The 23,327-nt window shown below is 36.6% G+C and overlaps 3 protein-coding genes across 4 annotated transcripts; 1 reads left to right on the top strand and 2 right to left on the bottom strand.

Moving 5' to 3' along the window:
• Positions 1-1,212: 1,212 nt before the first annotated feature.
• Positions 1,213-5,995, bottom strand: LOC132307944 (homeobox protein BEL1 homolog). 2 transcript variants are annotated; one of them, XM_059805848.1, is made up of 5 exons: positions 4,931-5,995; positions 3,840-4,823; positions 3,032-3,414; positions 2,475-2,535; positions 1,213-2,182 (listed from the first exon to the last, which is right to left on the bottom strand). In XM_059805848.1, exons 2-5 carry the CDS (start codon positions 4,728-4,730, stop codon positions 1,589-1,591), a joined length of 1,929 nt encoding a protein of 642 aa, XP_059661831.1. In that variant the 5' UTR covers positions 4,731-4,823; positions 4,931-5,995; the 3' UTR covers positions 1,213-1,588. The 2 variants fall into 2 exon arrangements, with proteins under 2 accessions (XP_059661831.1, XP_059661830.1); XM_059805847.1 differs by having other exon boundaries at positions 5,011-5,995.
• Positions 5,996-11,606: 5,611 nt separating this feature from the next.
• LOC132307943 (phosphoglycerate mutase-like protein AT74H) lies at positions 11,607-13,632 on the top strand. The gene is made up of 5 exons (XM_059805846.1): positions 11,607-12,247; positions 12,355-12,474; positions 12,540-12,753; positions 12,919-12,999; positions 13,162-13,632. Exons 1-5 carry the CDS (start codon positions 11,668-11,670, stop codon positions 13,250-13,252), a joined length of 1,086 nt encoding a protein of 361 aa, XP_059661829.1. The 5' UTR covers positions 11,607-11,667; the 3' UTR covers positions 13,253-13,632.
• Positions 13,633-15,092: 1,460 nt separating this feature from the next.
• Positions 15,093-18,460, bottom strand: LOC132307942 (BTB/POZ domain-containing protein At1g63850). The gene is made up of 2 exons (XM_059805844.1): positions 17,164-18,460; positions 15,093-16,925 (listed from the first exon to the last, which is right to left on the bottom strand). The coding sequence occupies exons 1-2, from the start codon at positions 18,208-18,210 to the stop codon at positions 15,984-15,986; spliced, it is 1,989 nt and encodes a 662-aa protein (XP_059661827.1). The 5' UTR covers positions 18,211-18,460; the 3' UTR covers positions 15,093-15,983.
• Between the last annotated feature and the right edge of the window lie 4,867 nt (positions 18,461-23,327).

Genomic DNA, 23,327 nt, shown 5'->3' with positions numbered 1-23,327 from the left:
CTCATTTTTCTTCATTTCAATTTAGTTCAGCCAAACTGAGCCTTAATTAGTATCATTGCTTGTTCCAATCCAAAACCATAATCGAGTGAACTCCACTACTTCAGGTAAAAATTTTCATTTAATCTGGTCTTGTTAACCATCAAACATAGTAAGTAGAGAAGGTTTAATTGTTACAATTTTACATGATATTTTTCCATAACCTAGAGTGTATATATGTGTACATGTGATGTGTATATATAAAAGCATGAACATATTATATCAAAATATAGTATTCTTGAGAAGTTTCCAAACCTGTAATGTCAGCCTGCAATAGTGGAGAACTATTATTCCGTGGGACAAGTTATTCTAAGTTGAATTTGTTTATGCTATCGTAAGTTAAAAGTGGCGATTTTTTAAGATCTATGGATTCATAACATTTACTTAGATGTATTTTTCTAAACCTGTAATGTCAGCCTGCAATAGTGGAGAACTATTGTTCCGTTGGACAAGTTACTCTAAGTTGAATTTGTTTATGCTACCATAAGTTAAATGTGGCAATTTTTTAAGATCTATGGATTCACAACATTTACTTAGATGCATTTTCCTAAACTTTGTTATTTCAAGCTAGTATTTTAAATTATTGAGTAACGTGATGTATCACAAGCAATCTAAAATTTAACTTAATATAACCAGTCGACAATTAACTTAGAGGATCCTCATCCGCTGCCGTGCACATTCCAAATGGAGACAATTGCTCACTTTCAAGGTGCAAGTTATCTATGCCTTCAACGCAAACTTGCAAGGGCATTTAGTGAAAGCATCTTCCCATCTGCAAATGTGGTGGCTTGCATACACAAAACCCAACCAAAGCATCTTGTGACATTCAGTTTATGCACGGTGTTGCAAAATAAGAGAGCATAGAGAGAGATTCGTTTGACATTATTATGTATAAAGTGATTATTCTCATTATTTTAAAACTTTCAATCATGTGATCAATCCAATTTCATACTTGACAAATCAAAATGGTACCAATTTTATGATGCACGTAAATCATCTTCCAAGAAATGGTTAAGGGATCAAAGCACAATTACCATGCAATGATCATGATATATATATATATATATATATATATATATATATATATATATATATATATATATCTTTTTTTGTAATTTCTAATTTATTAAATAAAGTCCGAATATCACCAAAACCCAAAAAAAGAGGGAAAAAAAATCATCAAAAGGTACTCTTCTTTGATAGAGAAAACACAATATACCATGCTCCTATATTAATTTGTCTGATTACAAAATCTACCCAAAAGAGCCAAAGAAACATCTTTATATTCTAGCATTCCATTCCAAGCCACAAAATTAAACCATGCATGCAAAAGAAACTAGCTATCAGACTCATCGATTTTCCATTCTATATCTAACCCCTTTCTTTCCTACCCCCAATCAAGTATACCTTAATTAATGTATGTTTAAATCAAGTTTTGAGCTTCATACTATATCGTCCCATGTAGTCATCTACCATCAGCCTCCTCTAACAAGAACTCCGGCCAAGGTCACCGGTCGATCCCTCATCTTTTCTTCTTAACTCTCTCTCCATATCAAGCCAAGTCATGAAGCAACTGTGCACCCATCAGGTTCCTGTAAGGCAAATTCTGTCCTTCACCGTCCAAAAGCGAGTACTGATGAACTGTTTGGCAATCTTCAATGTGATCCCTAGGGTACAATAGAGAATTATGTGATGGTGGCGAAAATGCCAAACTCACCCCACTCCCACCATGCTGCTGCAAACCCAAGGTTAAAGACACGTCGCCGGTGCCACTCCCATTGCCGCCGCCACCAAAATGCTGACGCGCGTATGACGCGAAGTCCAATTCCACTGCCCCAAATGAGTTGGTATGCTGGTGGTGGTGGTGGTGGTGCAAGTTGTGATATTTAGGAGTGTCATTTTTCTCAGGGTTATTGATGATGGATGAGAGACACTCCGAATCAATTCGGACAAGTTGGGCAGGTGTCGGTTTCTTATCATCGTGACGTGCCTGAGAACTTTGATTAGGCCGGCCATTGTCATCACCAAGGGCTGCAATTTCGTCCGAGGAAGCGGATTTGTCTTGTTCCTTTGTTTCTTCCAAGTACATCTCTTCAACCATGGGTTTCCATAGCCTCACTCTAGCGTTAATGAACCAATTAGATACCTGAACAAACAAGGTACGTACATACATGAACATGAATACGTATATAAAAAAAAAAACAAGGAGATAAAATATTTCTAAATTCATTAATATGTGGATTCTAGGAGAATATACCCCACTAAGAATATTAATATATTTACGGCGAATTAAAATAATCATAGAGAAAGAATTCGGATCCTCTCCTGTGGAGGTGATTCTGTGCCTCGTTCCTGTGTCACTAGTGCAACACTAGGACATGGCACAGGATAAAATGACACCGGAGAGGATTCGGGTTCACAGAGAGATGTGGACGTGCCTGGCTTCTTGATAGACCAGTTTGGCGGGCTAAGATGTGTTTATCTACATCAGTTGGGTACCTGTAAAAAGTTCAATGAAAACTCAGTACATGGAAGTCAATATTTGATATACTACTTTTACTATTTGTGAGAGAGAATGAAAAAAAACTTGAGTGGATGAGAAAGATGGGACCTATATATATGTAAGTTGCAACAGAATCAAATCCATACAAATTGAGGCCCAAGCAAAATAAATCAGAGAACAAAGACATTGGATTGAAAATAATGACAGCTGAACAATCGAATCTGAAAGATGGTGGATAGAAACAACCAAAATATTGGTTTGTTTTTGCAAGCAAATGACTGAGACAACATATAACAAGTAACAACCAAATCAGTACTAGAACTGCAACTTGTGTTTCTCTGTTGTTTGAACAAATCTCTCAGTAAATCCGTATAGTTTGTGGTACAAAATTAAACATACGTACATATACATACATACACACACATATATATATATATATATATATAGATATATAAAGTTAAAGAAGGCTAACTAGAGGGAGAGATTGATTACGGGTGGAGGAAGTGCTCAAAGAGCCAAGCTCGAAGAACCGACACGGATCGGTCCGGTAGGCCACGTTGGGGTCTCCAAGGATGACTCTCCATCATGCCCATCTGCTGAAAGGCCCTCTGTTGCCTCAAGGCTTGATCAAGAGCCCTAAGCCTCGGAGTCTCACCGCGTGACGTCCCCGGTGCAACTGTGTCCTTCTCTCCCATGGCCTTCTTGGTAGCCTTAATCTGATCCACAATCCCATCTCTTAGACACCTGAAATGCCTTGACATGGCCTTAGAAGCCAATGCCGAGTACACCGTCGCCGCACCATTGCCGGCCGCCTCCTCAAATGACAATACTACCGCCTTCATTTGATCACAGTAGCCCCTATATCTTCTATCCACCTGCAAATTTTAACAGCACAAACATATAGATAAAAGTCAATAAATTAAAAAAAATTAATTGTTGGTAGTTTTTGTCAGAGAGTTTTTTTTTTTTTAGAATAACAATATATACATAGAATACATAGGTTGGAGTAATAGAACGAAAGTGAGAAGCCAGAAAAACAAAACTCAATCATGAAAGGGCCAGCGCAGTACACGAGAAAAAACCAAACCATGTGATCATTAATAGCTTAGTTTTCATGATTTCATTTCAAAGAGACCCAATCAATCAAACACCCGTAGAAAGTTAGAAACTTAGTGATGTACTATTTGATATACATATATAAATTAAGCAATAAAAGATAGGGTAAAAGAGAAGAATTAATCAAAGATTGATCTAGTAAAAAGTCAAAATATGTAGTATAAAAATTGATATATATATATACCTCTTCAAGCATTGAAAGTAGCTTTGTTTTCCTCTTCTGCAATTCAAGGAGTTCAAGGGTATACAGAGAATGTTTTTTTGAAGAAGAAGACATTGCATTCTCATCCTGCCACAGTTGGGTGGTCTTGTGGGGCTTTATCTTTATTGGGTGATCAGTTTGCTTTGTTCCAAGGTCACAGAACTCATTCAGAAGTTGCTGAGCAGGACCCAAGTACTTTGAGTTCTTGATCATGAAATGGCCTTGATGTTGAAGAATTGAAGCTTTTCCCAAAAACCCATCTTGCATCATGGAATTTCCATACAACCCATCTGATGATCTAGAGCTTGAAGAAACAAACCTTAATTGATCATGACCATGAGTACCCTCCTGTCTCAGCTCAAAGGACTGTAACCCTAGAGTAGAAGGATGAGTTGAACTAAGAGAGAGTGATAGGCCTTGACTAGGCCTTTCATTTCCTTCACAAGGAAACACACACCTCAAAGATGAATCATCAACAAGAACCCTATTCTGATCATGCCAAGATAGGGTTTGATCACCATATGTGAAATCAGGCTTGTTGAACTGATCATGCTGATAAAAATCACTCATGATGGCCGCCTTGGAAGAAGAAGACGACGGACCGCCGCCGGACTTGGTGAAGAACCCTTTCCATAAACCTGAGTTGGTGTCATGACTACTCTGTTGCTGCTGCTGTAGATTCTTTGGTGGAAACCCTATTATCTCCATACCTGTGCTACTCAAGCTGTAGATCTCTGAGTTGGACTCAAAGCTTTGAAGCTGATTCACCAGATGGGTTTGAATATTTGGTTTAGCAGACGAAATATCAGAGTAACAATAGCCAGTTGATCGTTTCTCTTCAGCACTTTGAAGTTCCATTGAATCATAACACATCCAAGACTTGCTTTTTGTTGTTGTTGTTGTTGTTTTCTTTGCTCTTTGTGCCTCTAGATCTTGCCATATAATGAGGTTTTCATGGCTCTGCAACTACAAATACATCAAAACAACCCAAAACCTACCATTAATAAAGGTTGCAGAAAAGATCATCAAAGTAAAGATCAATCAACTAACTAATTTCACACAACCAAACTCACCCTTTTGCTCAAAAAAACCCTTTTTTCTTCACTTGTTACATAAATACAAATATATAGATATATAGAGAGAGAGAGTATACCGATCCAGGAAAGTGGAATAACTTGGTTTTAGAGGGCTTCTTAACAAGCCATCATGTTATATATGGTGTACAGTGAAGGCCAACCAAGGAAAGCAGATCAAATATCTTCTCAGAAATAGAAGATCAAATAGGCGGTGATCATCAATGATGACCTGCTTCAAGCCATGATATCATTTTTGAGAGATACCTCTGCTCTCTCCCTCTCACTACTTATTCTCTCTCTCTCTCTCTCACTCACTACTTATTTTCTCTCTCCTCTCTCTAGCCTAGCCTAAGTGTGGGTCAATGCACCATGATATAAATACATCCAAAAAGACTTCCTCAATTATTTCATATCCACCCATAAATTAAAAAAATTAATTTAAATATAAGGGAGTTTAAAATACTAGTCCTGAATAATAATTAAATTACCTAACAGATAAATAATTGCATTTTTTTAATTTGAAATGAAAGCATGTAATAAGAATAATACTACTACATGAAACACCCTGTTTCGCAAAGTACTCAAACACAGGACCATGAACAGAAACAAATCAGTGTCCTTTGCCTGGTACACATGCTACAAGCCGCCATAGGTTGTTTGCTTTGCACGAAAATTGAACTCCAAAGTTAAAACCCATTCCACAGTGACCCAAAAAAATTACTATTAGTGATTATATGTGTATATATATATACACACACTTATATATATCTAATTATATATATAGAGAGAGATATTTGGAGGGAGGGCACGAGTCCCTACAAGAGAATCCTAAACTAGAGTTGGCTCCAGGCTTTTTCAGAGGGGTTTTGGTATGCAGCTCATCTGTTGCGCTGTTGGGCCAGAGACTCTGATCAAAATTCAATACAACAACATAGTCACAGAGTTGTTTTAGAGAGAGAAAGTGAAAAGAAATGAGAAGAGATGCCTGTGTGTTGAGCTAAATTGTTCCCAAAATTAGAGGGTGTAGCTAGGTGATGAGATGGGTGGTGGTCCAATGTTTGCAACTACTAACTTTTCGAATTATAATGCCTATTAAAGACTTCTCCCTCTCTCTATCAGCATATGGGACCGCATTTTCTCTTTAATCCTGAAATGTGCCAACTCCAAACACCACCTTATGAAACCCAATGTTACACACACATCACACAGTGGACGGTGTGTTCACACACCTCTAATACCAGCGTGGGTTTAGACACCCACACACACAAGACTTTAATTCCTTTGTCTGTTAAAGGCGAGTGGTCCTGTAGGACCCTATTATTACCAAGCCTTCTCCGCCTCGTGTCATATCTCCCTCCTTACCTACAAATATATGTATATATATATATATATAACACATATATATGATATACCATCATGCATGTATATATATACACACATATACTCTTTGATAGTGACCTTATCATAGTTTTTTTTATTAGCAGACCTTGTATCATAGTTTAATTTCGTCAAACACAGTCAACAAATTTTGATACAAAATTTGGTCTCAATATTTTAAAATTATTTATTTTTTAATTTTGTCTTTACCCAGGATAACATTATTTGTAAATGTTGACGACGAAAAGATCAAAAAATGTTCACGACCAAAAAAGAAAAAAAAAAAAAGGGCAAATTACACTCAAATCTCTTAAGATTACGTCATTTTTAGATTTTGGTTTTAATTTTTCTCAATTTACTTTATGCCATCTGATACATGTGACTTGATCAATTTTACCCTTTAATCTTGAAAGTTAAAGGATAGTACGAGTGAAAATTAAAACCAAAATCTTCATTTAGGTGAAAAATAACCTAATTTCAAAGGGTCTAAGTGTAATTTATCCTAAATAAAAAACGATTCATAACAACTACTATGTCATAGTCGGATAGCATTATGTTTTAACTAGGAACAATGCACACACTAACCAAAGGGTCATTGACCAAGCAATATAACCTTCCTTATCCTTAAAAAAAATCAGGGGGGTTTGAGTCCGAGTGTAGACAGAAATGTATATATTTACTTTATTATTTTAAAAAATCAATGCGTACACTGACATGTGTGTATATATATTTTGAAAATTAAAATAATTACGAACACACCTACCTCTCTTAAGATTTGAACTCCGACTTTTCTTTTGGAGAGCATGGGGGTGATGACGCTAAGTCAATAGATCCTTTGGTCACACACACAGAAGTAGGTGTGAAAAATATACGATGAGCTGGTATCGGAGGTTTGATGAGGTCTAGGCATGGCAGAAAAGTGGGAAAGTGAAAGTGTTGAATTTGAAAGAAGAGTCAACATTTTGAGCAATATATTCTTGAAACTTGTAACAGGTTGGTAGTACATCTGGTAGGGTAGGGTGGTCCATTGATGGACCATTCTACATCTCTGATAGATCAATCATCGCTACAAGTACCACTGCAACTCTTGGGCATTCAGCTTTTTCATCCTCATCATCACTATATATATATATATGTAACGGACACATACATAGTTATTAAATGATCAATTGGAATTAAATTGTTGTAATTAATTATTAAGCCCATTCACTTGGTGATCAATCAAGGTGATTGTGAAATTTATGGTTTGATTGGAAGATGTATCGTAAGTAGCCATATAAATTAGTTGAGTTAATTGAAGTTATCATAATTAGGGCCTGTGTCTCTGTGTGCGTGTTGCGCTAGCGTGTGAGACTTTGGGCTCTTGGGCGTGACAATCGTGCTTTTCTGTCTTTATTTGTGGCCTTTCCCAAGCCATTTAAGAGCAAGTTTGTACTCTACGCATATGCTTTATTATTATTGTTATTTTTTGATGACTCGGATATTCGAGGCTTTGTACAGCTAATTCTGATAATTAAGGAAGGATAGTCTCCTCATCCCGAATTGAATAAGTCACAGAATATGATAACAAAGACTTACTCCCAAACGGTCGTAAGCTCTTAGTGGGATCTCTACGTATATGTTGGTGCTATATAAACTATATAAGTCTTTTATATTTTATTTATTTTTAATAAAATTTATAATAAATGTGATCCAAGAATATCATCATGACACACAATAAAATTGCTTATGGACCAAGTTTTCTAATTCTAGGTCAAATTAAAAGGAACAAAAATCATCTCCAATGCATTGCACCACAGCTAGACAATGGGAGTTAGGGTTGCAAGTTGGGCTAATTAAAGGTATAACTTAAGCTCATCCTATATACAAAATGTTCAATTTTATCCTGATTTTTAATCTTTATTACTCAACCAAAACTCAATTCATCTTTCTATTTTTAAACTCGAATTTATAATTCGGAATGAAATTTCAAATCACCCATATGACTAATCTCAACCTGAACTTTCTGACTTGTATGTGTTTTCAAAGCAGAAAAATGGAATCCATTCACTATTACTTAATTTGAGATAAATATTACTCCGTATATCCAGAATTACAAGATAATATCTCTTTATATTTTGAATGATTCTTCATTTTTTATTTCCTCCTTTCCTAACACGAAAGGCATATAGGTCCACCTAGGCGATGGAAGTCAATGCCAACGACAAAAACCCAAATAAAGAAGCCCTTTGTTCTTTTCTCATGTAAGATAGATATAAATATGTATGTGTGTATATACACATACAATTATATGTATATATAATGGTCAATAAATGTATGTTTGTCTCTTGTATTGGGTTTCTTTGTAAATTTTCTTCACTCCGTCGTCGCATACACATTTGCTGAATTAGCCGATTTTTCAACATACAAGTTAATTGAACTGCAACAACATCTGAACAGAATAATATATTGGCAATAACAAGAACTTTCTTAGAAATTTTCTAACATTGTCCTTGGTTGATCACGAAAAAATCTAGTATAACAGACAAGTGATTTGTTTTTAATATATTATGTTACTATAATTTTCTAGCAAATTAATTTGAATGGTTGACGTGAGATACATCTACTATTTTTTAATAAATAAGTAAAATAAATTAACTACAGTCGGTCATCAATCTCTTTTCACACTTATAGATAAAAGACTTTAAATTAAATTAATTATTTTCACTAAATACATATCCATATAATTCAAATAGAAGTCTTTCCTTCAAAGTAACAGAAGTTTGACTTAAATATCAAATTTGAAAGAAAATATATACTACTATGGTAAATGTTATCTGGATTTTTCAATATATATATATATATATATGCTCAAGTGTGATGTTCAAGTCCACTGGTTTGGGGTCACAATTAAGGACATCCATGCAAGTTGAAACTATCTTTAAATGAGGTTTATTTTCTATATAAATTATGCTCAACAAATTGTATTTAGTACTCAAATCTTTCGGAAGCTAGCTGTCTTGAAAGCTTTAAATTGTTCTTTGTATGCGTGTGGAGTAAGTAAAATTAATTTATAAGTCAACATGTTGAACTCTCTTAATAGCATTATTATTTTTTATTTGGGTAAAAGACTTCTATTTGTGTTAACTTTGATATAATTTTGCCGACTAACTCATTATACTTGAAAGTGAGCCAATAGAAATATAATAGTAATAAAATAAAATGAAGAAGTATAATGCAAGTAAAGCTTATTTTATTTTATTTTTATTTTTTTGAGAACCAACAAGGATGCAGAGCAGGAAGACAGTAATTTCACAACTTGACAAGCTCAATCGAGTTCTTTGCCAAGGAAAAAAAAAATGCTCATTGGAATTGAATTAACAAATTAAGAATTGCACACATTATTGACAAATTAAACAGATAAAAGCACACACAAAAACAAAAACAAAAACAAAATAAGATTTATGTGATTTGACAAATTGACAGGACGAAAAATAACTATTTTTACTTTAAAACTTGGTTATACATTCTTTCTTTTCTCACAAAGTCAACCCATTTTTTTCCCTCTACAATTATTTCTTTTTCTCTCTCAACCCTAATTTTCTCACACCCATCTCTATATATAGTCTTATTTAAAGTTTAAACCCAATTTCTTATTTGACAAAGATTCCCCAACCTGCCACAAGGAGTTGCGGTATCAATTACAACTCTACAATAACAGACACAACTTTTTTCTCAAAACTTCAGCTTTTTTTTTTTTTGCACATATTAAGCAAGTACAACCGGTGGCATTTTACTAAAGTACAATCGGTTAAACTTTTTTGAATCACCGACCCAAGTGCAACCAATTCCACTTTTCTAGAATGAGAATTTTCCCCCGAATTTGAACCACAATTCTAACACGATAAGTTATACCATTGAACCAGAGGACCCTTGGTAAAGCGACTAGAAGTTGACAACTCTTTAAAATTGAACCATTCTTTTTTGTTGTGCAAATAGTTGACAAGTCCTACCGGGTCAATTCACTTGCTGGTAACTAATAAGAGTTGCTCTTTTTCTATGGTACTCCAGAGTCCAGTCCAATACACAACTGGGCTTGGGGGAAGTAATAAAATTTCAGGCCAGTGCAGTTCATGGCCTGATTAAAATTATAGGCCTATATTGAATATATATATATATATATATATAGCGCCCTATAATAAATTCATCACCATTTTTTTGCCCCCCTGCAAAATTCATGACATATAAACAACTTTTAAAAGATAGATTACCAGTAGCTCAAAACTGCTACATGACCTCACATTCAAGATTCCAATTCATCACTCATTAATCACCATTTAATTTAATACCACTTAGGTTCTTCATTTAATTTAATTACTCTTACTGAAAATTTCTCTCCCACAAAATTCATCAAGTGGGAATGTACCAATAAACACATTGGTCCCCCCCTGTATCCACACCATTATGCTCAAGGACAGAGACACATTTTTAGAAAGAACAGAAAACCAATTGCTTTGCAGATGTTCAATCTGCATCAACACCTTCAATGAATCCATCACACATCCCATTCCCACCTAGAAATTTTCAATCCACAAGCCAAAAGTGCAGTGTGTGTCTGTGTGCGCGCGCGTGCGCCGACTCCGCGTAAAGATATGGGCATCTCTTTCCACAACCTGGCACAATGAGGGCCAAGAACTCTTGCACAAACATACAAAACACAAAAGCATCTCTTGGGCAATTGTGCTGGAATTGCTTACCACTTGCAGCAAATGACTTGACTCCAATGGCAAAGGATACACATGAAGGATGAGCTGAGCTTGAAAAGTGTAGTTCTATGTGTCACCATATAGAAAATGATACTTGCTACATTATTACATGATTTGGTGTGTCAATGTAACTCGTTTCTACTTTCTAGTTGTGAATTCACTCAAGGATGTACAGAATAAAATGAAAATTCTAAAAAAATTATTGAACAGAGCTAAACTATAACTAGTTTCTTTAATATAGGTACATTGGTCCCCAGATCGTTAAACCTAAGGACAAAAGCATTAATAGAGCAAGAATGAAAAATAAACAACTACTATTCAACAGTTCAATCTACATATACTGATCTATAGACACTTCTTTTTCAAGTGATCATCACTTGTCTAAACACAATGAATTCACAACCACACATTCATCCATACGCACCAAACAATTTTCATGCCACGAACGCAATGCAGCGCGTTGTAAGAACTCAGCTTGTAGATGCTGCTAGTGTTTGTCACAACCTAGTGACTGAGGGACCAAATAACTCTACCACAAACATACAAAACACTAAAATGTCCTGTACTGAAATTGCTTAAATCTGCAACAACTGACTAAGACTAGCGGTGATCATGATTTCATCAGTTTGCTGCATTTTCCTCTTTTGCCTTTCATCTTCCATCTCTGTTGTCTTTGCTACCCCAAAATCAATGGTCACCCTCCTTTCAATGCTCTCTGCAGCCTCGTCTCCTCCAGTTTTGCACCGAAAACTGTATAATTCTCACACTATCCGATGCTGTGAGGACACAGATGGTAATGGTAGAGTGAACCTTAAATATCCTGATAATGGTTTGGCCACTTTTCCTGAAAAGAACCTTCTTAGAAGTCCAGGCACTGTGAGGCCTCCTAGGCCCCGCAGGATCATTCTGGTTCGACATGGCCAGAGTGAAGGAAACGTAGATGAGAGCGTGTATACAAGGATTCCTGATCCAAGGATTGGAATTACAGAGAAAGGAGTGGCTGAAGCTGAAGAACGGGGGAGGAGAATTCGTGAGATGATTGAGAAAGATGGAGCAGCTGATTGGAAGGTTTACTTCTATGTTTCCCCTTATAGAAGAACGCTTGAAACACTACGAAGTCTGGGGACGGCCTTTGAACGCTCAAGGATAGCTGGTGTGAGGGAAGAGCCTCGTTTGAGAGAGCAAGATTTTGGTATGTCAATATAAAGTACTTAAAATGTCACAGAATTGGCATTTTTTGGTGAAAGGTTCTCCTAATTCTCTTAATTCTGTTTGTGTTTTTTGGTTTTCCCCACCAAGGAAACTTTCAGGATAGGGAGAAGATGAAGATTGAGAAAGCAATTCGGCATGTTTATGGGCGTTTCTTCTATCGCTTTCCTAATGGAGAATCTGCAGCAGATGTTTATGATCGAATAACGGGTATTTGATCACTTACCAGTCATTGAACTTGAGATATGGAACAATGGATTGTTTTTGTGGTACAGGATTCAGAGAAACACTGAGAGCTGACATCGATATCGGACGCTTTCAGCCACCTGGTGAACAAAGCCCCGACATGAATTTAGTGATAGTATCACATGGTCTAACATTGCGAGTGTTCCTAATGAGGTGGTACAAATGGACAGTAGAGCAATTTCATGGACTCACTAACATGGGGAATGGAAACATGCTTGTGATGGAAAAGGGTTATGGTGGAAGGTAAAGTCTTTTTTCTTCCAACTGATGCCTTCTAGTTCTAGGACATTGACAACATGCTTTATCAATTCCTAATCACTACATTCATAAATTGAGCTATACATGAAAAGAATTGAAAAGTTGTAGAGTATTGAAACAATTGACTCTTATCAAATCTAATATATGCAGGTACAGTTTATTAATGCATCATAGTGAAGAAGAGCTAAGAAAGTTTGGATTGACAGACGAAATGCTAATTGATCAGGACTGGTAAAAATTATGGTTTTGTCTATGCATCTGAGTACTTTTCTTTTTCTTTTTTCTTCTTTTTTTTTATTTTTCTTTTTTTTATTTAATATTACTCTGTTCATAGTTTCACAAATGCTTAGGATTCTCTAAATTCGGGATTTTATTTTATTTTTTTTGGGAAAGGCAAAAGTATGCAAAACCAGGTGAAATAAATTACGCGACTACTGGATCATCTTTCTTCACCCACTTCCATGATGACGAGAACAGAACCTAGGTAACATTCATATTCACCAGTTTTGGTTGCGGAGTTGGAGGCTAGGAGCTGGAAATTTTTGTAAGACAGACATGACAGAGCTCGATGGGTGCAGTCAACAAGAAACATAGTTGTATATGGTGAACAGGTGAAGTGCACAAATCTGTATATAAAACTAGCGTTGAATGACTGCAGAGAAGAGTAACTAGAATGAGCATGCTAAAGAATGAATTTGCACTTCTGTTTTTTGTGGGAAAATCAGATTGTTGATTTTCTAAAATTGGTGTCTGCTAGTAGGATGCCTATCCAATGATGGTAGTAAAAACTTTATACCCTTTGAGAAGCTCTTCGTCTTGTTCTTTATGGAATGTTCCAAGTTTTATTTGAATGTCTGTCAATGACACCGCATTGTTTGTGACAGCAGACAATTCTGAATTCTGTTTTGTCACATAATCCTCGAATTCCCCGCATGTTGTTTCACTAGCCCAGATTCGCTAGCACCGCAAAGCTGACTACAGAATCACCTTGAGGAGCGCACATGAAAGTTGAAACCCACATGAAATGACCAGTCATCTTGAAAGCTGAAAGCAAGAACTGATACCAGTTTTGAAACATAAGCAAAGGTCCGCAGCAAACCAAGGAAGCACCAAAACAGAGTGAAAGTATCTGGCACTGAAGCAAAATGACACTTGTTCTTTGGCATCCATGAGGGCATATAAGTAGAAAATGCATTATTAAGACATCCACTTCCACCCTTCGGAAAATTAAAGCAAGAGAGGTGGCATCGTCTCCAAATTTTCAGTTTCAAAGGCATCGCTCTTACCCAAAATTTCACAACTAATCGAACCAAGAAACCCTGGGATTAGACAAGGGACTTTAAAAGCCACCTACAGACACTAGGCCAAAAAAGATTTATCATGCCAAGCTAGAGGGATGATTTGCCTCGGTATTTGATCATAATGCTGGCCTAGCGATATCAGCCTCTTACCTCCCAAAGGGAGGTCAGGAATTCAAGTCTCACAAGAGATAAGTGTGTGTGAGTACCAACTAGGAAAAAAAAGATGCTGTTGGCATGAGTTGAGTTCAACTTTCTAGCACCCTAAAATTAACAGAGTTTCTCCTAAACCAGACAGTAACTAGACAACACAAAAGAATTTCTGCGCCATGCCATTTACTACCAACTCTACAGATGATTTACTCACAAACAAACCTTTTCTTTAGAATATTAATGAAGGTATTTATCAAAAAGTAATATATTATACGAAGGGGATGGTTAGGAGGCACAATTGCTACCTTCGATAATATAGAACAAGTAAAACTAGTTAAATCATATACCCATATGAAAACACTTGGTCAAATAACTTGGTGGCTTAAAAATCCATCAAAATGCTGAATGATGTTTTTCAACAAGCCAACAACCTTATTTGAGCATACTTCTCAGCAACAAAACCTTGGCCAGACGTTTCACCAACGCTAAAAACCAACATCTAAATACATATACATCCGCACACATATACAAGACAACATCTTTATATAATAGTTCACAAAAAAAAAAAAAATTCTTTATAAAACATTTGACTCTGTTGATAACAATTGATGGGAATGCAAAGCATCAAATACTAATTGCAGCGATCAACAAACAAAATCCAAAAAGAGAAATCAACATGTAAAAACCAAACATATATTACAAAGAATTATGGTTCATAAACTAGTGCTACATCCATGATCATGACTGCAAACAGTTCAAGCTTCATTATCAAAGGACAATAATGACATGCCAAATTCAAACACCCCAAAACAAAGCCGGCTGAAGACAGCATGAGGATGGAAGAAGAAAAGGAATTGACACCGAACCAAGAAGTAGTAAAATAAAACACATTTGTAGCATTGAATCATTGAATATAGGCAAAGTTAATAATGCACAAACAAGGCTTTAGACAAGATAAATCAAATGTAGGGGCAAAGCGAAGTCTAATCATGAAAATACTCCACTGCACAAACACCATAAGCTCAATATATCTTTAGACCCCATCTTCATATTTGGTCACAGGCCAAGACAGCACATTGCGCACAATCAGAAAGTACATTGTTACTGCCTGGTAAGTGGTGAGCATGACAGTGACTCTATCTGTTCACCATTTGACCACCAGAAGAATTTGATAGAAAATGAATTTCTTGTATACCTAATCTACATCATTTGGCGGTGATTGTAATTCAGCTATAAATCTGTCATGGTAAGAACCAGTAGCTAGAAAGGCTTAAGACAGCAAAAGCCAATACTAGGGTCCAATCTTAATCTTCGTCTGACTTACCTAGCTCCTCATGATTGAACACTGGTTACAAATCTCTTCTTTGAGAGGTACAATCTCCCAAATAGTTGATGCTGAAATCTGAAAAAATATATGACATGAACCCCTTCTGAACCAAAATACCATTTCTTATGATATGATAACAGAGGGAGAAGAGCAGATTTTAAGTGTCAAAGTGAGCACAACAGGCAAATTCTATTCTCATTATTCCCAACAAAATATGGAAGTTGCACCTACATATACCTCTCCTTCTAGACTAAAACTGGCACACCATCCACCTTTACAAATCCAATTCCTCTACAACGAATTTTTGGACCCCGTTTAGAACGGAAGAATTAAAACAATAACCATAATGTGGAATGAAGACGGAATGATCGCAAGAAGATAAAAGGAGACAGAAGCACTAGTACAATACCGCCAAGATCATTGTGGAACTGTTAAGTTCATGAGTTCTCTATAGTTGCAGTTGTAACCCGAATCTGCCGGGGCCTTTCAGGTTCGCCATTTCGTCTCCAGAAAGCCCTCCTCCACCAAACTTCAAACCCTCTCTGTATATTTGGACAATCATCGCCAGAGTTCAAAAACCGATTAAACCAAGACATCAAAATTTCCTGCTGCCAAGCTAGAGGCAGAGTCAGAATAGTGTTGCTTAGACCATCCTCAATTAAGTGTCTGTCAAGGCCTTTCGATGCCCTCCTCATCCACCCAAAATCGTCATAAAAGGGTACCAACCAAGTCTGCAAAAGCAAGCACCTTGCATCTTTTGAAGCCAATAGCTGCCCCTTTCCAATCCCAACAAACAACCTCGCAGTCACTCTGCTAACTTCATATCTATGAATTGCAGGCACTTTAGAATGCACACCAGACAATTCAGATTGTGATGCCCATGTCTTCAAAAAATCCTCAGCAAGTTGCCTATCAATCAAGATATCCAAAATCCAGTGCAAATTATCTGCCTGCCGCGCAATCTGACCCACATCCTGCAAGTCCGCCTCTGCTGCCCGCAAAAAATGGCAGCGAAGCAATTGCAAGCACCCATCACAAGCAGAATACAAGGACTCCTTTCTCAAATCATTTTGAGAAGAATTTTCCCGAAGCATTTTCGATACCAATCCCTTCATCTCTCGTCTCGCCTTCTCATCTTTCCCTTCAAGAACTACCTGTAAAAGCTTGAGAAGCACTTCTTCATTGTCATTGCCCTCATCAACCCCACCTGTGACATCAATCGAAACCCTCTTAAGAACCTCGCCGGCACCAACCCCTTCGAGCCGAAGCTCTGATAAAAGAGAAGCCACCTTCTCTTCTTCATCCTCAGCCCATGGAGCAGCCTCCAAGTACTCCAAACATGACAAAACCCCCGCATCAAATCCAATTGCGGCCGAAACCTAAATTACAACAACATCAAACAGAGTTCAAAACCATAGTATTTATGCACAATTTGCCAATGAATTCCCCAATCTATACATACACAAATTTATATATGTGCACAATTATTTATAAATTTAACTACAATCCATCTCTCCTACACATATGATGTGCTTGTACATTCATGTCTATGTGTGTATATGTGTTCTATACATAAATAGATACATTCATGTGTGTGCATATTTATATCATTGTTACCTTCAAGATACCAAGGACCTTGGAAACATCTTCCTTCATAAGCTTTTTTCTCAAATCCTTGCAATACATCAATTTCAACGTCTCGATGTAAACCTCGATGTCGTCACAGTCAGCAATCTCGACGATGTAAGGATTCGAAGTCCTCTGTTGCTTCGACCACCGATCGGAAAGCTTCGCGGCGAAAAACCGGCTGTGAGCTACCAGGATTTGCCTATGAGTATTCATGGAAATACTGAGACCATCCTTGGAGCTCAACGTCAGTTTAACGTCGCTCGACGTCGGGTCATTGAACTGATTGCCGGGACTACGAGAAGCCAAAATGTCCAATAATCTCTGTTGCATCAATGCTTGCTTGTCTTGAACTGAAATTTGGGATTTAGGGCCCGACACAGCGGCGTTGGTGGCGGGGATCTGAGACCTGGGGAGGCAATCAGGCTCGCTCGCCATCATCTCGAACAGTGTCGGACTCGATCGAGTCTTATCGATCGACGGAGGCGGCGACATTGGGTTCAAGAGTCCCGCGGTGAGGGCAGAATTGAATTTGCTGAAAGATGAAGGGAAGGAATCGTAGGCAGTGGCGCCGCCGTAGACGGTGGTAGCGGTGATGGGCATGGAGTCCATAACTTGAGGAACCGTACCGGGTGAGTATCGAATCTTGGGATTTGACGGAGAATTAGGGTTTAACGGTGACGGCGACAAAGACGGGGAGGAGTTGGAGACGACGGTGACGGAAACGGGTTCTGGGTTTGAGTTTGCGAGTGGGGTACTGTGGCGTGGTGGTGGTGGTGGTGGAGGCGGAGACGGCGGCGGTGGTGGTGGCGGAGGAGCAGGGGCTTTGGAGGCCGGGCAGCACCAGGAATTGTCGGGGGAGACAACGGTTGGAGGGTCAAGCTTGCGGTGGTGGGTCAGATACGAGGCGGGGGAAGGGTCAGATAAGGACTCAGAAGTTGGTACAGCGGAGGCGGAGATGGTGGTTTCGCGATACCGTCGACGCTTGGGTTTGGTGGGTTGGGTTTGGATTTTGAGGTGGGTCGCAGTAGCTGCCATCAGATGTAGCGGATGGTAGTAGTAGTGACAAGGTGTTTTAGGTTGTTGTCCTTTAGGGCATTGGCATCAGTGAGGGTTGGCTGTAGAGAGAGAAAGACACAGAGTTTAGAGAGAGAGAGAGATAAAAGAATTAAGAAATGGCGGTGGATACGAGACGAAGGTGACGAGGACGAGCGTGAATCAAGTAAGTAAATGACATTAAAACAGCAAGAGGTCACTAGAGTCACCATTTAATACCAAGATATATTGTTAGGGATTCAGATGAATATGTGCCAAGCGTGTAACTGTGTGAGAGAGAGATTTTTTTTTACAAAACGGGGCGGGTGGGAATGAGACGGGCAGTGGCGGATTTTGTAAAATATCTTTATAATTATAACATAAATATAATCGAGAGTAAAAAATAAAATAATTTTTAATTATGATAATAATTTTTTTCCCTTATGTCCATAAAAAGATTAAAATTATTATTGTAATATCAAAATAATATTTAGTGATTGGAATAGAAAAAAATAATATTTGTTTAATACTCCTAATATTATTGAAAAGGAAATAAAACATTGTAAGGATCAAATTATAATTTATAACTATAAATTAGGCAAACCGGGTTTTCAAGCTTAACCTTCATTCAAAACTATTTAGCCATCCCATAATCGCTCTAACCGACTGGGTTAGAACTGAATATTTTGACACCCCAAACATTGATAAACCATTAAGGAAATTTTGGTGTGTGTGAGAGAAGGGGTTTTTTTGGGTGTTGATATTGGGCATCCAATCATATAGGTCAGCTCAAAAATGAAAATTAGTATAGCGGTTACTTAGATGCATTTTTATCAAGTGTAATCAGTACCTCATAAATGGATACTCTATGGGAAATTTGTCTCTAAACATTTATAAGTATTTAATCATGCGAGTTGTCAAGGCACCACATCACCAATTTAATTAATTAATAAAAGTTTGACTAAAAACGCCATTATGTTTGGCTTCTCTCTTTTGATTTCTTTCATTATCACCCATCTTTATTTGTTACAATTAAAGATTTGGAAAATTTCACATATTTTTCTTAGTTAAGAAAATATTTTAAAATCTCACTACATCAAATAACTCAAAAGTCATTTAAATCTCCTCTATCTTTTAGAGTTTTATCTTATTGCAACATCTAGATTAGTTGAATCATATATAAATGTATACATACATATATATATATATATATATATATATATATATAATATTATCACGTATTCATTGAAATTTATATTCTTATTGACAAATTCTAAAAAAAAAAAATTATACCCAAATTTGTAGATTTTTACACAAATTCTTAAATTATTTCCAACTTAATTTCCAAATATTCATTTTATGATGAACTAATTTTAAGAGGATAGTAATTAACAATATTTATTGATCGAAACATTATACCCCTCCAACCAAGCTAACAACATTTTTGGTAAGAACTACATATCTTACTTTTGTACCGATAATTAGATGAGAAAGAACAGTGCATTTTTCTTTTGTTCATTTGTTAATTAAATTGTTAATATGACGTCTTAACACTTATAAGATAAAATACTTGTAAATATTTTTAAAAAAAAATTCTTGGAGATGATTTATTTCCATTTTTTTGAAGTGTAATAGGCACACCGGATATCTTCTTGTAAAGTCAAACCAAGCAAAGTAATTTTGGTGTGAGAGAGAGTGTGTGTTTTGCGGTATGGTGGGAGAACGGATGTGGAGGTTGGTTGGTCTCTCCGTCGGAGGGGCATTTGGTTTTTACAGATCAAAAAAAAAACGAACAAGGACGGAGGGTCCCAAGTGAGTGTCCACTATGGTTTTGGTTTCTTCGTATGCTTTAATACCAAGGGTAGTCCCACTGGTGTAACACACAACTTTTGTCTTGCAATCAATGACTCCGAAATTGTCCAGGTTTGGGTCCCCTTTGGGACCATCGTCTAAAGGCCGACAAAGGTATAGTTGAATGGAACTGTTAAAACATTTATAATTCTCACCAATAAAATCAAATATTAACGCTCTATCCTAAATTGGACTACTGTTTGGATAGAGGGAAAGCAGTAGAAACAAGAAGAAAACAGAGCTTCTTTTAAGAAAGGGAAAGCAAATGCAGGAGAGTGTTTAACCTTTTGAACAGTGTTTTGGTCGCATATACCCCCCTTTCCCTGTGCAATGAAAACTGATTTAATGGTTTTTGTATCTTTAAAGTGGTCTTTAAGATGTATTCAATGTGTAGTACTGTAATTATACTTGAAATCATTCTTCATTTCCATTACATTCCCGTGAAATGAAATGCACTTAATGTCACTTGCTAATTCACTGTCATTTGCATTACAGCATTGATAATGAGGGGACATAGATGATTCTATTTTGCTTTGAGTGTTGACAACAGACACACTGAGTCACACAATACACATAAAGTGCCCAAGAAAATGAATCATAGTTGATAGGTTGTCTTGAATGATTGGTGGGGTCTGGTAGAGTTTAGGGCATACAACCTTTTACGATTACCAATCTCAATTTGCCAATTTCACAAGCTCTAAAAACATTATTCTTATGTTTGCTAGGATTATCAATTCGGTGTTTTGGATTTGAATTTGAAAGAAGTTGCTCTCAAATTCAAGACGTTAATTGGGTGCCGCCAAATATATCACATATATATATATATATATATATATATATAGAAAAAGTCATCAGGTATATACATTATATGTAATCAGATATGAGTCCAAATTTTCAATCTTCAACAATACAACGCGCTTTGTGTAACAATCATTCATGCGTATAATCGCGGCACACTATGAACCATCGTAGTCGTTCAATATTATGGTATGGTATTGTTATAACACTCAATCAGGCATCATAATATTTATTGCCTCTCACAAAGGGAAAAATAAAGTAAAAAATAATTTTAAGGCCGAAAAAATACAATGAGTTCCCTTATCAAAAGATTTAAATTAGTTATGTACAAAGTTCGCTGTATCGCTTGATTCGTAACTCTTTTTTAAAAATTCGATATTACTATACACCTTCATGAACCGGTCGATTTAACTAGTTTACACCGTTATTTGTTTAAACTCGTTATACCGTGATCACGATGAATATCGTAACTACAAAATATGGTCATCTATACAAAATATAAGAAATTAAGGTCCTCCACTCTGTAACATGACAAACATGGCCAATTAAAATTATTCAATTATACAAATTCACTATAACATTTCGACTTACGGTGTAAATTCAAATCGTCAATGTGTTGTTTATCCATGTGAATCCATTCAGAAGCTTCAGCTTTACAGACAAGTTTATTTGCACAGAAACAGGGTCCCACTCATACAGCTTTTAATAGTTGTTGCTACGTAGTAGGTGGTACTAACAAGTAAAGAAGAAAATTAATCAACACTCGACATTTTTTATGGGGGTGTACTTTTGCAGTCAATATTCACTAGTATTAGCTTTATGGATTGCCATTCCATAAAGGTATCATTATATATATATATATTTGTGTTCACTAACTTTTAAGAGTTATTTAAATCAAATTATAGATATAAAGACATCAACGGGAATGGGGACAAAGAGTTATTTAATTCTGTTTTGGTAAAACACTTTTTTCATCATAGCTTCTTATCATTTGCTTTTGCTTGGTACCTCTCTGGCTTCGTTTGGGTATCATGTGATGCGCCTCTCTCTTTCTCTTTATCTCTCATCATCTGATTTCTTCTTTTCGTGGGAAGCGGGAAATCTAAGAAACTTGCAGTGGGTGAACATGTGATTCCATTTAAGAATGGGAAAACGCTATCTTGGGTACTGAGCTCCCTTAATCGTTGGATTAGAAAAAAATACTTGTCAATCCAACGGCTCAAACACTACTAGTCTTCTGGACATATCAACATCAAAACCATAGCTCTCTAACCATTGTCAGGTCAAAAAATAAAAAATTGATCAGATCAATTGCATATTTATTTCATATCTTTCTATGGGTCGATGGGATCAAGAAGTTGTGGGTCTTGGCCCATTTAGCATTTTTATTCATGACTCATTAATTTGTCTATTTAAAAATAAATATGGATATATTATTTCAAAACTAGGGATAACAAAATAGGTCATGGCTCATTAATTTGTCTATTTTAAAATAAATATGGGTATATTATTTTAAAATATTATTTAAAATGAATGACTCATATTCAACCTATTTTTATAGAATGTTAAATGGGTTAAATATAAGCCACCAATTTTGACTCATATTTCCACATCCCTGCTCCTGGAGTTGGAGGAAGATTTTACAGTTTAGACATCTTGCTAGGCAAATTATCAAGCACAAAGTAAGCAATGGCTCATAGACTTCATTCTGGTTTGATAATTGGTCCATAGGAGATCCTCTTTGCACTCGTTTCCCACAAAGTGTTCTCACAAATGCTGGGTTCCATGAATCAATCTCGGTGGCTACATTCATCCAAAACTCATCCTGGTCATTTCCCATAAGCCTCACTTCTGCAATTCCTGAGGTATTGCTTCTCCAGCACCCTTGCTCTTCAAGAAGTGATTATAAGCTCTGGTCAGCATCACCAAATGGCAAGTTCAGCTTCAAGCATACAACATCATTCTTCTCAGAGCACTTTCCAAGAGTCCACTGGTATAACTTAGTCTGGATCTCCCCTACAATTCCTTGTATGAAGTTCAATCTTTGGCTTGCAGTTCAGTCTAGGTTACCCACTATTGATAGCAAATCAATGTCTAATCACAACAACATATGTGTCTTATGCAATTCTCAACCAGAATCCCACCATCACTTATTCCTCACATGCTATTTTGTATCTCCAATTTAGCGGTTCATCAAACTTAGATGTCAATTCTTCATTGCAATCACTAATTGGGATGACTTGATCCACTTGCTTTCTGAACAATGGAGGATAAACTCACCAACAAACCTCCTCCGTAAATTAATTTTTTTCATCAATGATGTACCACACCTGGGAAGAACGAAATGATCGAATTTTTAGAGGGAGATTTTCGTCCCAAAGAATGGTGCTCTTTAGAATTTCCTCCACCATTACTGTTATTCTCAAATTCGGGTTTTCTTCGTGACTGCCCCTCCTCGAGACGGATTCTCG

This window comes from Cornus florida, unplaced genomic scaffold (genome assembly GCF_030987335.1).
Source record: "Cornus florida cultivar Cherokee Brave unplaced genomic scaffold, ASM3098733v1 CherokeeBrave_3.0.0_Hap2_Chr05, whole genome shotgun sequence".
NCBI lineage: Eukaryota > Viridiplantae > Streptophyta > Magnoliopsida > Cornales > Cornaceae > Cornus > Cornus florida.
This window is presented reverse-complemented; position numbering and strand designations above follow the sequence as displayed.